We start from the raw sequence: 14,439 nt of genomic DNA, 5'->3' as shown, positions 1-14,439 counted from the left end.
CCTTAATGCTCTTTTTCAGAGATCTGCAGATTTCTGTATTCAAAATGGAAGATTGGGCTTTAACCCAGGCCAAGATGGTGGGTCTGCTCAACAGTGATCGGATTTGGAATGTTGAAAGCAGATTGGATTGGTCAGGCTGTTTCCAACTGCCTTTCATCAATGTACTTAGAAGAGGGACATGCATAACAGACTTCCCTCATTGAGGGTTCTTCCAATTAAATTATTTAGGGATCAAGAGGGGTTGCAGCTGCGACCCCTGAGGTCTCCCTTGCTACCACTAAAAAAAACTCCAGGGTTGTGGTCAGTGCATGTGGCTCTTTGTTTCTAGAGTGGCTGGCTTTCTTGTTAAGGCTTCTTAAAAAAAACCAGGGGGTTCCACAACTGTAACACTTTGAGCAGTGACCCTAAATAAGAAAGAATAGGAATAACAAATAATATGTCTTTTCTGGAATTCTATACAATAATTGCTAGACTCAGTAAAGGTTTATTTCAGGCACACTTCAGGGAGTGACTCACTGATTTAGTCTGTTCTTAAACTCCTCAAATTCACAATGCAGCCAAAAACCTCCAAAAAGCATTTAGAGTAGAATAAGCATCCATTCGGATCATGGGACTGGTTCCCAAAGCATTTTTCTATGGGATTGGGCCATTATGAAATTCTTCTGTGAATCAGGCCCCTTGTATTTTGATTTTCGCAAGTTGCAGTTATAGCATGTTTATTTCTGCCGTTGCCTCTTTACGATCACCACAGGACATTCTATCTCTGTGTCCTCGGTCACTTCACAAAATACTTGTGCCTAAAAGCTTGTGTACAGTGTAGGAATATTTGACAATAACACAAAGAGGCCCTTGGTTTCATTGTGCCACAATTAATGCTTTGTTGCAATGTGTCTATCTTTCCTATCTCCATGGCATGCTGTTCAGGATGTTTGTTTGCACGTAGGAGGTGCTGTGTGTGTGGGCGTTGCTTTTCCTGCGCTACTCTGAGTTCTTTAATACACAGTTATGAACCCTCCCAATGGTATGTATTTTGCCAACCTCTGAAGCCTGAAAAGTAGATCCACGCAGGCTTGACATGTGGCCAACTTTGCACCAGACCTGCAGATGAACTGGCCTGCTGTTAAATCTCAGTTACCAGTTTAATGGAATTCACTACAGAGTGTAATTTGCTTTCTGACTTTGAGAACATTCAGACATGTTCCTCATTTTACTATAGCCGGTAAGCTAGCTATAGCCATTAAGCTAGCTCAAGGGGTTGATCACTTGCTGCTGCGCTGTGTGTGTGATCTGCAGGTTGCAGGTTTCAATCCTGGCAAGGCCAACACAGCTTTTCATCCTTCGGAGGTTGATAAATGAGTACCAACACAGGTTGGGTGATATTGTATGTATATTTGTTCTATATTAAGCGCTTAACTGTAAGTGCTACATAATAATACATCATTATCATTTGGCCTTGGACACCTGCTTGCATTCACAAAATGTGGTAATATGGGCCTATACACATTGATATTAATGATACATATGGTGATCCATTCTTGTATAAAATGTATATCACATTACAGTGACATTGCAACCATATTCTTCATAGTGCATTTAGGAATAATACTATGTGATGCCATTTCCCGTTTTGTCAAAGGGTGAAAGGTTGTGTTCCATTGCTTGCTGTGATGTCACTTCGGGGTAGGGTCAAATGACATCACTTCGTGTGATGTCATACGAAGTCAAGTGTCGTGTGATGTCACTTCCGCTAGCCCTGGAACTTTGGTGAAATGACATCTCTGGGCGTTTCATTGAAGAAACAAGAAATCTATGAAGCTGGGAAAAGACGTTTGGAAGGAAGAAAGACTGCTGAATTAAACTGATGGGAGCGAAGCCCATAGGAGAGCTTAGCCCTATGTTTTCAGAAGTACAAGTAAAATGCTGTTGTGGTTTTGCCAAGTCTCTCATACTAAGAAACTGTTGAACTTTTAAGAATGAAACGATTAATTAAAAAAATGTTCATTTAAAACGTTTTCTTTGCTTAAGCGAAATGGTAATTTGTTACCTTCAGGACAAAGCTGCGTTTGGCTCAGTGTTACATATTAGCCATTTCTCAATTGTGGCTGAGAGAACGTGAAGCCCTGAGGAGCTCGGATCAGAGAGCTCGGCAGCTCTGTGTGTGTGTGAGACGCAGCGAACAAACTCTTCACTTCAGTGCTAGCCGCCACGGTGTATGTGAATGAACAGCATTTCGGAGCCACGCTGATCCTAGTACAGTGTTCAGCATCGAAATGGCATATAGCTAGATATATTATCTCAACCAATCCCTCCCTTCAATAGGTTTTGTATTTTGCCATGTAGAATGGCGTCATAAATGACGCATATTGGGGTATAAGACCTTCATGTAATCAAGTTACAGTGTGAGTGTGCAAACATCAGTCCGATGTCTGCCAGATGACTGCTTTATTAAAATGATAATAAAGTAGTATTTTGCCATATTATTTGAGTCGGTCCGGTTATTTGGTCTAAGACCTATTATTGAAATTCCATCTAGCACAAAAGACGCTTCAGGATGGTAGAGCACACTCCAACTAAGGTGATTCCTTACTGACAATCAATCAGCAACACTGAAGAAGGTTGTATGAGTGCCATGACTGCCGTCGCCATTTTGTTTATTAATTTCTGGGCTTTGTAGTTTTTTTGGGTGCGCACCAGTAGGTTTTTAGTGTAGGCATGCAATAAAGACTGGGTTTTCTTTTTGATTTAAAAATGATTCTGCAAAGGGTCTGAACTAAAGGAAGGAACAAACAGTAAAGCAAAAGAGCAAACAGAACACAAAGTAAAGTGAAACCTTTTTGGAGTCAGTAGTTACTTTAATACTTCAAGCCTGGAGAGCAAGATAAATAAACTCTAGTAAGCAAAAGTGAATTTTGTCTTGGAAAGTTTTGGAAACCATTTGAAGTCATGGGTAAAATATAAACTTGTCTCAAGAGGTTAAGTATTGCAATTCAAGATTTAAACTCCTTAGCAAGAGTGCAGCAGGGAGTTTTCCTCTGAGCTGGTGGATGAGGAATTACAGGTAAACGCGAGCAGTAGTAAGGAGAGTCTGATTTAAGATTGTCAAATAATGTAATGTGATGTTTTAAAACTGATTTAATTCCTGTGTAGGGTGCTAAAACAAGCAGTCAGAAGAGCTCCTCTGTCGTTCGTAATTTTCTCCACTTCCCCTTTCCCTCAGGCTGATCTGAAACGCACAGTGAACATAGTCTGTGGGTGCAGAACGACCAGAGAAGGACTGTGAGGTTCAGCAGCTTCCACGGAAGACAAGGATTTTTCAACTTTGACAGACACAAGGTCGGCATACCAGTCTGGAGTGTACTGGTGATAGTGACATTTGACCAACCCCACCCATACCCCCTGCACAGGGGTGGAGTGGTGTCCAGCACTGTGCTATCAGTATAGGCAATTTCTTGAGATTGCAGATTGGGATATATTAATGGAAAGTTATGACACAATAAAACATTCACAAGGCTATATCAGACCCCCAAATGCATGTCAGCTACTGACCCGGGCAACACCGGGTGGTACCTCTAGTATACCTATATATGTAAAGCAGAAAATCTGTTTATTTGTTCCTTATACAATTCCACACTGTTTCACCAATCTGCACCCGATTTTGTATAGTTACCTTTTAGGACCCTCCAGACATTACTGGCTACATGACAATTGGCCACCCCACCCGTATGCCTGGATTTCAGCCCCTTCACACATAAGATGGCTGGCTGAAATTGGTGAAACAATAAAAGTGGTCATAGAAGGACTGGACAAAGATCATTTTAAGCGTCTCGATGCAAGGAACAAAACTCAAAGGATAGGGACCTAGAGAACCACATTTCAAGGCCTAGGACGCAGCATTTCCAAGATATCCTAACATCCTACTCTTCGCCTATTCCCTTCTAGAATCTTAAAGCAACCTACAACCAATCAGAAATGTGTGTCTCGCCTCTGTGCCACTGGAACATTTAAAATTATTCTCGCTAAAGTGCTACCAGGATTGGTGGGCCAGGAGACATGTGAGGTTATACATACCAATCCCTTTAAAAACCATTAAATGGAAAGGAGTAAATAAATCTACCAAAGTTCATGGATTTTAAGAACTAGAACCAGCCACAGCATCACTACAGAAACTAGAAAATCAGTAAACCAAGAGAAAGAATATACCAACCCAGTATGACAACTTGATACATAAACTAAACTTCAGGGACTATGAGACATACAACCCACTACCCAAAACCTCAAATTTCTGCTTACTTAATTCGGGAGTAATTTCTTACCTGTAACTCCATTTCCCCAGCGTTGGTATCTTTCATGGATTCACATGCTTAGAATATTCCCCGTCCTCAGGCTGGGAACCCTCTGTATCTTTACTAAAACGTTTTCCATTGGGAAAAACTTGACAATTCTGTGTCTGTGTCCTATCAACGTCCTTTTGGGACGCTTACGCATGGCCCAATAGGACGTACGGCATAAATAGCCCGGCCCCCGCAGCTCCCTTCAGATTTTAACCTTCAAAGTAGAGGCAATATCATGTTTGCATTCAGGGGAGGATGGCGGGCGCATGTGAATCCATGAAAGATACCAACGCTGGAGAAGAACAAGTTACTTCTTACCTTGTAACGTTCCTTCGATGGGATGTTCCTCCGACGTATTCCAGTAGGGGGCGGGTTAACTCAACATTTGACGGAATGGCAGGCTATTACGTCAGATGCTTGGGCATTGGAGACAGTTGCCCAAGGTTACTGCCTGCCTTTTCTACGCATCCCTCAGAGTCATCCACCAGGGAACAGCTCTCTGAAAGTTCCAGATCCGCTCCTCTTGCAGGAAATTGTAGACCTGCTAGAGAAAGGTGCCATAGAACTGGTACCTGTAGCGGAGAGGAACAAGGGCTGGTACTCCCCCTATTTTCTCATACCGAAGATAGACGGAGGACTGAGACCTATCTTGGACTTACAAGAATTGAACAAGTTCCTCAGGAGGACAAGTTCAAGATGGTAACTCTCTCTCAGATCCTTTAGGCCCTCCTGCTCCAGGACTGGCTGGTATCTCTGGACCTCCAGGATGCTTATTTCCATGTGCCAATCCATCTCAAACACAGGAAATACCTGAGGTTCGCAATTGGCGGCTCTCATTATCAATTTCGAGTTCTGCCATTTGACGTATTCCTTATCGCCCCTCCCATCCATCCCCGCAGTAATACTTCCCTTGTGGTTGCAGCTTAGCTCCTTCAAGGTCAATAACCAATTCATATAAAACAACTGTTAATGTCAAAATGGAACTGAGCAACGGACGCTGCAACTCCTGTACCATACGCGTGATGACGTTGGTGCCGATACGGAGGCTGTCGAGGGACATCGGCTCGAGGGACGTCGACGCGCACCTCCGTCTACTGAAAAAAAATTCTGAGGCCAGCAAGCTGAGAGATAATCTATCAAAGATAAGGAATACGTCGGAGGACACAATCCTTTCGAAATGGAGTTACGGGTAAGAAACTACTCCCTTCTCCAGCATTGGATCTTTCATGGATTCACATGCTTAGAATAGATTACATTGCATTACACACCTCCAAATATAAGGATACTGCTAACCAATACCATAGGAACGCAAACACAGAAAAACCACAAGAAAAGCATTAACCAGCATGGTACATTAAAACAGGTACCCCACTTTGTGGGGGCTTACCTTACTGAAACAGGTGTTGCAGGACTGCCCGTCCCATCTAAACATCTGCTCCATGCTGTTGCTCTAGGCAGTAATGCCGAGTAAATGTATGAGGCGCCGACCAGGATGCCGCTTGACAGATGTCCACCAGCGGAATTCCCGACCACAATGCCGCTGAAGACGTGGTGGATCTTGTTGAATGAGCCTTCGGACGCCTCTCCAGAGGCTTCCCTGCTTTAGAATGACAGAAGGCAATAGCGGACGATACCCAGCTGTATAGTCCTTGTTTAGAGATTGGTCTTCCCTTTACTGAGGGTCCATAGGCTACAAAGAGTTGTCTCGTACGCCTGAAATCTTGAGTACGACTCAGATAAAACTTTAACGCTCTTTTGACGTCCAACGTATGCAGAGCCTTCTCTGCCAAAGATGAAGCCGCAGCGAAGAAGCACAATAGAAGCACAATAGAAGAGTGCTTATGGAATGTAGTTGGTACCTTCGGAATAAAATGAGGGTTAGTGGCTAACACCACCTTGTCCTTTAAGAAACGTAAGTATGGTGGATCAATCACCAGTGCTTGCAACTCCAACATTCTTCTTGCTGAAATAATAGCCACCAAGAAGGCCATTTTCCACGACAAAAACCTCAAGGGTGACGACGACATAGGCTCGAATGGAGCCTTCATTAGTCCTGATAACATCAAATTGAGACTCCAACCAGGAGGGAACTTCTTGGCCGGAAGAAAAGTCAGAAATAAACCTCCCAGAAAATGTTTGACTAGTCGATCACTGAACAAGGGAGTAGAGTACCTCTTCCGAGTAAACCTAGAAATGGCCGCCAGTTGAACTTTTATGGAGGAGAAAGACAAACCTCCTCTCGCCAAGTGTAGTAAATAAGGCAGAACTTGCTCTGACGAAATGTTTAAAGGGTCCACCTCTGACTGATCCTTACACCACACACAGAATCTTTTCCACTTGCATGCATATGAGACATTCGTGGACGGAGCTCTCGCCGGCTCTAAAATGCGGCGACAATCTCTAGAAATGTTCAACAAACCAAACTCGGAGAAGTCAGGAGCCAAGCCGTCAGGCTGAGGGAGCCCGGGTCGTGATGCCAAATGCTCCTTTGTCTTAGAAGAGAAGGTCCAGCGTCACTTGTAATCTCATCGGTTCTGCCACTGATAGATGAAGCAGGTCTGAAAACCACGGCTGCCTGGCCCAGTGAGGGGCAATCAGAATCACACGGCATGGATATTTCTGAATCCACTGGAGGGTCCATCGATGAGCGGAAACGGAGGGAACGCATATGCGAACTTGCCCGTCCATGGGAAGGAGAACGCATCCCCCAGCGAATTGGGCTGCGGCCATCTGCTGGCAAACTGCCTGCACTTTTTGTTGCGAAGAGATCCAGCGAAGGAGAACCCCATTTTCTGAAGATTCTCAACACTTGCTGATCGTTCAGATGCCACTCGTGGAGTTGGCTCATCTCTCTGCTGAGAGAGTCTGCCTGTACATTCTTCACTCCTGGCAGGTGAAACGCCACGATGCTGATGCTTTGTTAGTGGGCTCAATGCCATAGCTCCTGAGCCTCCCTCGAAAGCACTCTGGAATGAGTGCCCCCTTGTTTCCTGAGGTAGAACATCTTGGTTGTGTTGTCCGTTAACACTCTCACGACCGATCCCCGTAGGCATGCCCAACGAACGGCTCTTAGTTCCAGTACATTGATGTGAAGGTCTGCCTCTCCTGGAGACCATCGACCTTGAACTTGTAAAGACCCCAGATGAGCTCCCCATCCTGTCTGGGAGGCATCCGTCACAATTGTGGATTGAAACTCCGGCTCTAGCAGAGGCATCCCCTTTGTCAGATTGTCTGAGAATTGCCCCCACCCAGGTCGCTGTTAATCATCGCTTTGTTGGACCACAATCCGTGACTTTGAGACCATCGGTCCGCTAGAAATTCTTGTATTGGCCTCATGAAGAGACAGTTCTTCACTAACGGGATACATGACGCCATGGCTCCTAGAAGCGACATGTAGCCTCTGACTGACACTCTGGCTTCAGCTCTCCCCTCCTCCGCTTTCTGCTTGAGTTTCTGAACTCTCTCTACAGAAGGTTTTACCAGTACCGACTGGGTATTGAATTCCGCTCCCAGAAACACCAAACTCCTGGAGGGAGAGAGAAAGGATTTCTCGAAGTTGACTGCGAAGCCCAACCGTTGCAGTAACTGCATGGTATCAAAGCTTGCCTGCACTGCTGCCGGCAACCACCCCCTTATTAGCCAGTCGTCCAGGTAAGGGTAGACGTGATGACCTTCTCGTCATAGCCATGCCGCCACGGGGCCAAACATTTTGTAAACGTCCTGGGAGACGATTTTAGGCCGAATGGGAGCACTTTGAATTGGTAATGACTTTGACCCACCACAAACCTCAGGAATTTTCTGTGCCGCCGACGCATAGGTCTGTGGAAATATGCGTCTTGTAAATCCAACGACGCCATAAAATCCCCTGGTTGTATCGACTGGATGACCTCCTGAAGTGTAAGCATCTTGAACTTCAAGCGTTGTAGAGTCTTGTTGAGAGCTCGAAGGTCGAGAATGGGCCGCCACTTGCCGTTGGGTTTTTCCACCACGAAGTAACGTGAGTAGACCCCCAGGCCTCTCTATGTGGCCGGAACCAATTCTATAGCCCCTTTTTGCAGCATAAGCACCACCTCCTGCTTTAAGATGTGAAGATGGGGTTGCGCCGAATACACTGAAGGAATGAGCGATGGTGTGATCTTGAACTGCAAAGAGTGGCCTAGTTTCACTGTGTCCAACACCCGACGGTCTGATGTTATCCTTTCCCATTTGTTGACGCAATGGGACACTCTGCCTCCCAGGCAGCTTTGAAGATTGTCATTGCCGAGTTTTTGATTGCTTACTCTTCGTAGACGAAGACTGTCCTCCTCTCCTTCTAGAAGTTTGGAAATCCCGGTTTCTCTGTGTCGCCTGGACAGCTCGCCTGTATCCCTGGGAGGAGTATGCCGATCTATTGAAAGTCCGGTCTCTGAATGTGGCAAATCGGGAATTCCCTGAAGATCCATGGAAGGGACGAAAAGGCCGAAATGCTTGCCCACTTTGTAATGCCTCCAGTGATCTTGCCGTATCTGAATCCTCCTTCATGCCCTTGAGGGCTTCGTCTATCTTCTCCCCAAATAACTGCTCCCCTTCACAGGGCATGTCCAGCACTTTATAATGGACCTCTGGCCTAATGTCTGTACATTTTAACCAGGCCTGCGTCTTAGTACCACTCCATTATTTATTTGTTTGAATCCCGACTCCGCCAAATCCACAGCAATGTTGATGCTATGATTTGAACCTTCCTCACCTTCCCGCACCAGTAGCATAGCTGTCCTTCGGTGTTCTTCGGGCAAGTGTTCCAAGGTGGGGGCCAGGTGATGCCACATTTCATGGTCGTATCATGCCATAATAGCTAACGAGTTAGCTGCCTTGACCGTAGTCGCTCCCACTGATAAGACTCACCAAAAGCATCCTGCCTTCTAGCTTCACTGTCTGGAGGTGTTGTGCACTTGTGTTGTGATCTAGCCTTTCTGCTAGCCGCCGCTGACACCACTGATTCAGGAGAGGGGTGTGCTGTAAAACATTTAGGTGTAGAGTCTGGAGCATTACACTTTTTTTCTAACCTGCCCTTGATTGCAGGCTCCGAAAATGGATGGCGCATGGTACGCAAGCCTTCCTGCCAAACATGGTCTAGAATCGGGACTGAGAAGATCGACTTCCTTCTCTTCCCCATATGGTCAAACAAGAAGCATTCCTTCTTTTCTTCCTCTGGGGTCAGACCAAATTCAACACAGGCTTTTGCCATCATCGCATGAAAGGCTCCAATGTCCTCTGGAGGTGACGACTCTGCTGGGCTTCTAGGAGCTTCCAGTTCTCCATCCGATTCCCACATAGGGTCTCTTGACGGCGATGATGAAATGTCCGAGATGGAGTCCCTGGGACCTTGATCTGACTCAGAGTCCTGCAGCTCACCCTCTTCTGGATGTGAACGGGGAGGTTCTTCACTGACCGGACGGGAGAGCGGCAACTCAGCCTTTGACATTGAACAAGGAGCGGGCGCGTTGACGAGGGGTGTCACCGGCGGTGCGCCCATGGGAGGCAGCCTTGCATCCAAATGGCTTAAGAGGGACTGCAGCGTAGATAAAACTTGCAAAGACAATATCGACTGCGGATTTAGTAGAGAAGGCGTAGGAGAAACATCTTGTATCCCCGACGTTGTTGACGGGCCAACGCCCTGTAAGCTGAGATCTGATGGATGAACCACCGGTTCCTCCTCCATCGACGACACCGATAATGCCGACTCCTGCTGTAATAGAGAATCTGGCAGAACTGCATCATACACCGTCGGCTGCCAAGTGTCTGGAGGGCCCACCGTCGACGATGAAAACCTTGGAGTTTCTATTTCTCCCTTATCGATCGCCACTGTTGTCGACGACGCCACCGCAGGGATTGCCTGCTCGGACTGTATTGGAGCAGTTGACGGCACTGGCAGTTGTGGCGCAGACTTTTTAGGTGATCCTGCCTTTTTTGAGTCTCTAGGTCGGTGTTTTGAAGATTCCCTACTCGAGGAAGACCTATGATGGTCTCCTGAGGAGGAGCGCCTTAAAGGGTCTTTCCCATCCTTTTTTGAAGCAGGCGAAGATTTTTCTAACTTACGGCCTTGGTCCACATGACCATGTTTCGATGATGAAGGAGCATCCTTCGATTTCCCTGAAGAGGAACCCTTCTCTGTAGGCTGCAGCTTCTTAGCCGGAGGCTCAGCCGACACCGAACGGCGAGGGACCACAGGGGACTTCGGTCTGTTTGATGCCAGACTGCGCACCGATCCTACCTCAGATGGAGGGTAGGCCCCTTTGTTCAGCCTCTTGCAGATATCCGCAGATTGATGAGGGTAGAGACAAGAAAGGCAATCCATGTGACCGTCCCCCTCATAACCTTTCTTCATTCCACACGTGGCACACGGGTGGAACAACGCTTTCCCCGACATTGGGAAAGAAAGTACAACCTAACAAAGTGTAGAGACACGAGGTGATCCTGACTACTTTGGAGACGGTTGAAATCTGAAGGGAGCCGCGGGACGGGGCTATTTATGCCATACGTCCTATTGGGCCATGCGTAAGCGTCCCAAAAGGACGTCGATAGGTCACAGAAGTGTCAAGTTTTTTCCAATGGAAAACGTTTTAATAAAGATACTGAGGGTTCCCAGCCTGAGGACGGGGAATATTCTAAGCATGTGAATCCATGAAAGATCCAATGTTGGAGAAACACAAAAACCCACACAACCACCTCTCTCACAGCAAACCGCACAGACTTCACCACACCGCATCAACAATCAACACATAGATCGCAACAACAGAACGCAAGGACCCCCTTCGATCCTATATGCTCACCCAAGCGCACAGTGAAAACCGAACTGAAGCTGCCAACAGTACACCACTTCTGACTTTCCTACGCCCTCTTCACCAACTAACCTACCCACCACCTTTTTTGTTTACAGATCCACCTGAGCGCCTGGAGACCAACTCAGTTGGTGATGGTGCGCTATATAAATACCTTTAACATTAACAATCTAGATACACAGTATAATATGAGGAATTTCATAGGCCTTGATGGGAACAGGGGTATTGAGAAGGCTCTGCAGAACAATGGAATTTGTAAAACCACACTGCAGGAAGAACACCAAAGATAAAAGCTAAATGTCACCAGGAGACTGGCCGGAATGCCTCGATGTCCCAGTGGCTACCTTTCTGCAGTCAGAAGCAAGAGACCCGGTCCTCACCTCTGGTGTATGTAGCTGAAACACTGTATAGCCTGAGTGGTACGTCCCAGGTGTTTCAAGCACAGGCCTTTCAGGAGCAGTACGGAACAGCAGTCATCGTGCAGGTATTCACTGGCTGTTGGGGCAAGTGGGCAAGACAGAGTTAGCATATTTCCTATGCATGCACATGGTCTTTTGGTGTACCATAATCAGCAGCAACACAGGTAAAGAATTTTACAATTCATGCATTTTACACCCCACCAACACCTTATATGACTTACTTAATCACCAAGAAGCAACTTTTTAGTCAATTTCGACACCTCAGACAATGCCAGACAGTGAATGAGACCCAAAATGCTATCCCACCACTATGACTTGAGCGCATTGTGGTTATTGACTGGTCCTACTACCACTATGCATTTTGTTGTGTTCGCTTGTTGTGTTAATGTAACTTATTTTCATTGTATTTGCCTCCCTAGGTGGGGGTGAGGATGCCTGGCCCCACTTCCTGGATTACTGGGGCTCGTTCCCGGTCTGTGTTGAGTCCGCTTTTTATTTCAGACTTGCACGCTGCTGTCAACAGTCTCTTCTTCATTTCCATTGCAGCCTGCTTTGGACTGGACTAAGTCGACACCGTGTGCAGATTTAACAGGTGTACTCAGACGGGCCATGGGCGGCGAGTAGTAACGAAACTATGTCTTTGCTGAAATACTCACAACTCGCTCTGCTTCCTTTGGCTCTGAGTGGAAAGGTGCTGCCATCTGCAATGCCCTGTGCTGCTCCGTTTTCAGATTTAGCATCTTCAAGTTATGTCGCCAGTAAGATGCACTGCATTCTTCTGAATGCTCGCTCAGTCCTGGCACATCCTTCCGACTGTTAAGATTTATGTAGCAATTTGTCTCCCGATATCAGTTTTATAACAGAAACCTGGTTACGGGGCGCATCAGACCCTTCTTTGACTCAAGTCTTTCCACCAGAATACAATATCTGGCGTGTTGACAGAGATTCTGTTTTTCCAGGTGCAGGATTAGCCATTATTTTCCATGCCCCCGTCATGTGCTTTATTGCCATTCCAGCACAGCATTAAAATGGAAATGCTATTTACGCACATTCATTTATCTGCTACTCAAACTGTATATGTTATACTGGTGTACCGCCCTCCTACGCATGACGCACCTCTCTGCTCTTTGTTTTTGGACCTTGCAGCAGATCTCAAGCACCGATGCTCAGACTTGATGATTCTTTGCGACTTTAATCTGCACTCTTTAAAAGGTTGCACCTACCAGAATTGACAGCTTTCTGCATTCAATGAATGACCTGGATCTTTTACACCATATTAAGGGTGTAACCCAAAAACAGAGCAATAGGCTGGATCTAATTTTTTAGGCCCCAACTCCGACTACGGTATTCTGCCCTTATAGTGTCGTGTGGACTGATCACTTTGTTCTCCCTTTCTGAATAAATGGTTCTACCACCTTTGCACAAGCGAAGATGGTCCTCAGTTTGCCCGGCATCAATTTCAGCCACGCTGAACTCTTTCTGCCATATGGAATTCTAATTTATCCCAGCTGTCTTGAGCCTTCAACGATACAACTGACCGATTAGCACCTTTAAAGCAATCCAAGCAAGTGGCGTATAGATGATTCATTCGCAGCCAGAATTCTCTTCTGGGAGGCGACCAGCGCCTATCAGTAAGCCATACTAGAAGCTAAACACTTATTTCTCTGGCCAAAATACACATGCCCTTAACCAGCTCAGCGAATTGTTTAAAATTGTAAAATCTCTGTCGGTCAGGTCTTCACCCCAAATGCTGTTCCGTCTACAGAGCTCCTGTGTGATTTATTATCCAATTTCGGTATTGATAAAATGTACTGTATTCGTCAAACAATTTCAGCTTCTTTACCAGTCCATCTACAGACAATACTGCCTCACTTACGGCTTCTATTAGTCCACTCTCATGGTCTACCATTCTACTTTGTGCTCCGATTATATTATTCATGTTACTCTCAAACTCAAATCTAGTTCCCATATGGACCCTATTCCTCTATAGTTTTGAAAATAATCATATCTGATATTGCTCCTCTTGTCACCTCTCCACTCCTTCACTTCTAGTTCTATTCCTGCTGTTCTTAAAAACGCTATGGTGATTCCACTTCTGAAAAGGCTTCTCTCGATCCTTTACTTCCTTCTATCGTCCAATCTCTCTGCTTTCCTTCTTGATATAACTGTTGGAATCTTTAGTCACCAATATGCTTAGTGCTCGTCTACAAAATAATCCTTTTCAATTAGGTTTCAGACTGGGCTGTGGTACCGAGTTGGTTCTGGTGTATGTCGTGGATGATCTTGCAAGACTTGCAGATCTGAGTGGAGGAGGCACGCTGATTCTATTAGATCTGTCAGCCTCCTTTGACACCATCGATCATGCCATTTTACTATGCAGATTATCTACGGCTGGCATCTGTGGCTCGGTGCTGGCCAGGTTTGGTTCCTTTTGCGCTGATCCCTCTCAAACTCTGTCTCCCTACACCTCATCCCCTCACTCTGTCACAGGTGGCATTCCTCAGGGATCTGCTCTTTCACCTATTCTTTTGAACGTATATGTACAACCTCTTGCGAAACGTATTCAATCCTTCGGCTATATGTACGCGGATGATGTGCAGATCGTGGTTCCTCTTAAACTCGATGCACCACTGGGGTTTCTAGTCTTTATAACTGTCTGAGATCCGTTGGGGACTGGACGTGCAAGAACTGGCTTAAGTTTAACAGCGACAAGGCATGGGTTTTGATTATCGGTTCTCCATCTGCCGATTCCCTCTGGACACCTTATTTCTAGCCTGGTTCCTTAGGCCCCTTCCCGCAGCCAGTGTCAGTGGTCAAAAATCTGGGAGTGATATCTGCCTCCCTCTACAGAGATGCACAAGTCAGCTTGGT

At 46.0% G+C, this 14,439-nt stretch overlaps 1 protein-coding gene across 1 annotated transcript in view; it reads right to left on the bottom strand.

Annotated features, from left to right (window-relative positions):
• Window positions 1–14,439, bottom strand: part of LOC138447816 (tetratricopeptide repeat protein 39A-like) — a 344,056-nt gene that overhangs the window by 20,266 nt on the left and 309,351 nt on the right. Inside the window, exon 16 of the mRNA XM_069604182.1 lies at window positions 11,530–11,644. Within this exon, the coding sequence (XP_069460283.1) occupies window positions 11,530–11,644 (115 nt within the window). The remainder of the gene's footprint in view (window positions 1–11,529; window positions 11,645–14,439) is intronic.

Source organism: Ambystoma mexicanum, chromosome 3q (assembly GCF_040938575.1).
Source record: "Ambystoma mexicanum isolate Mex_15411 chromosome 3q, UKY_AmexF1_1, whole genome shotgun sequence".
Lineage (NCBI taxonomy): Eukaryota > Metazoa > Chordata > Amphibia > Caudata > Ambystomatidae > Ambystoma > Ambystoma mexicanum.
Note: the sequence above shows the minus strand (reverse complement) of the source record. Positions and strands in the feature narration are given on the sequence as shown.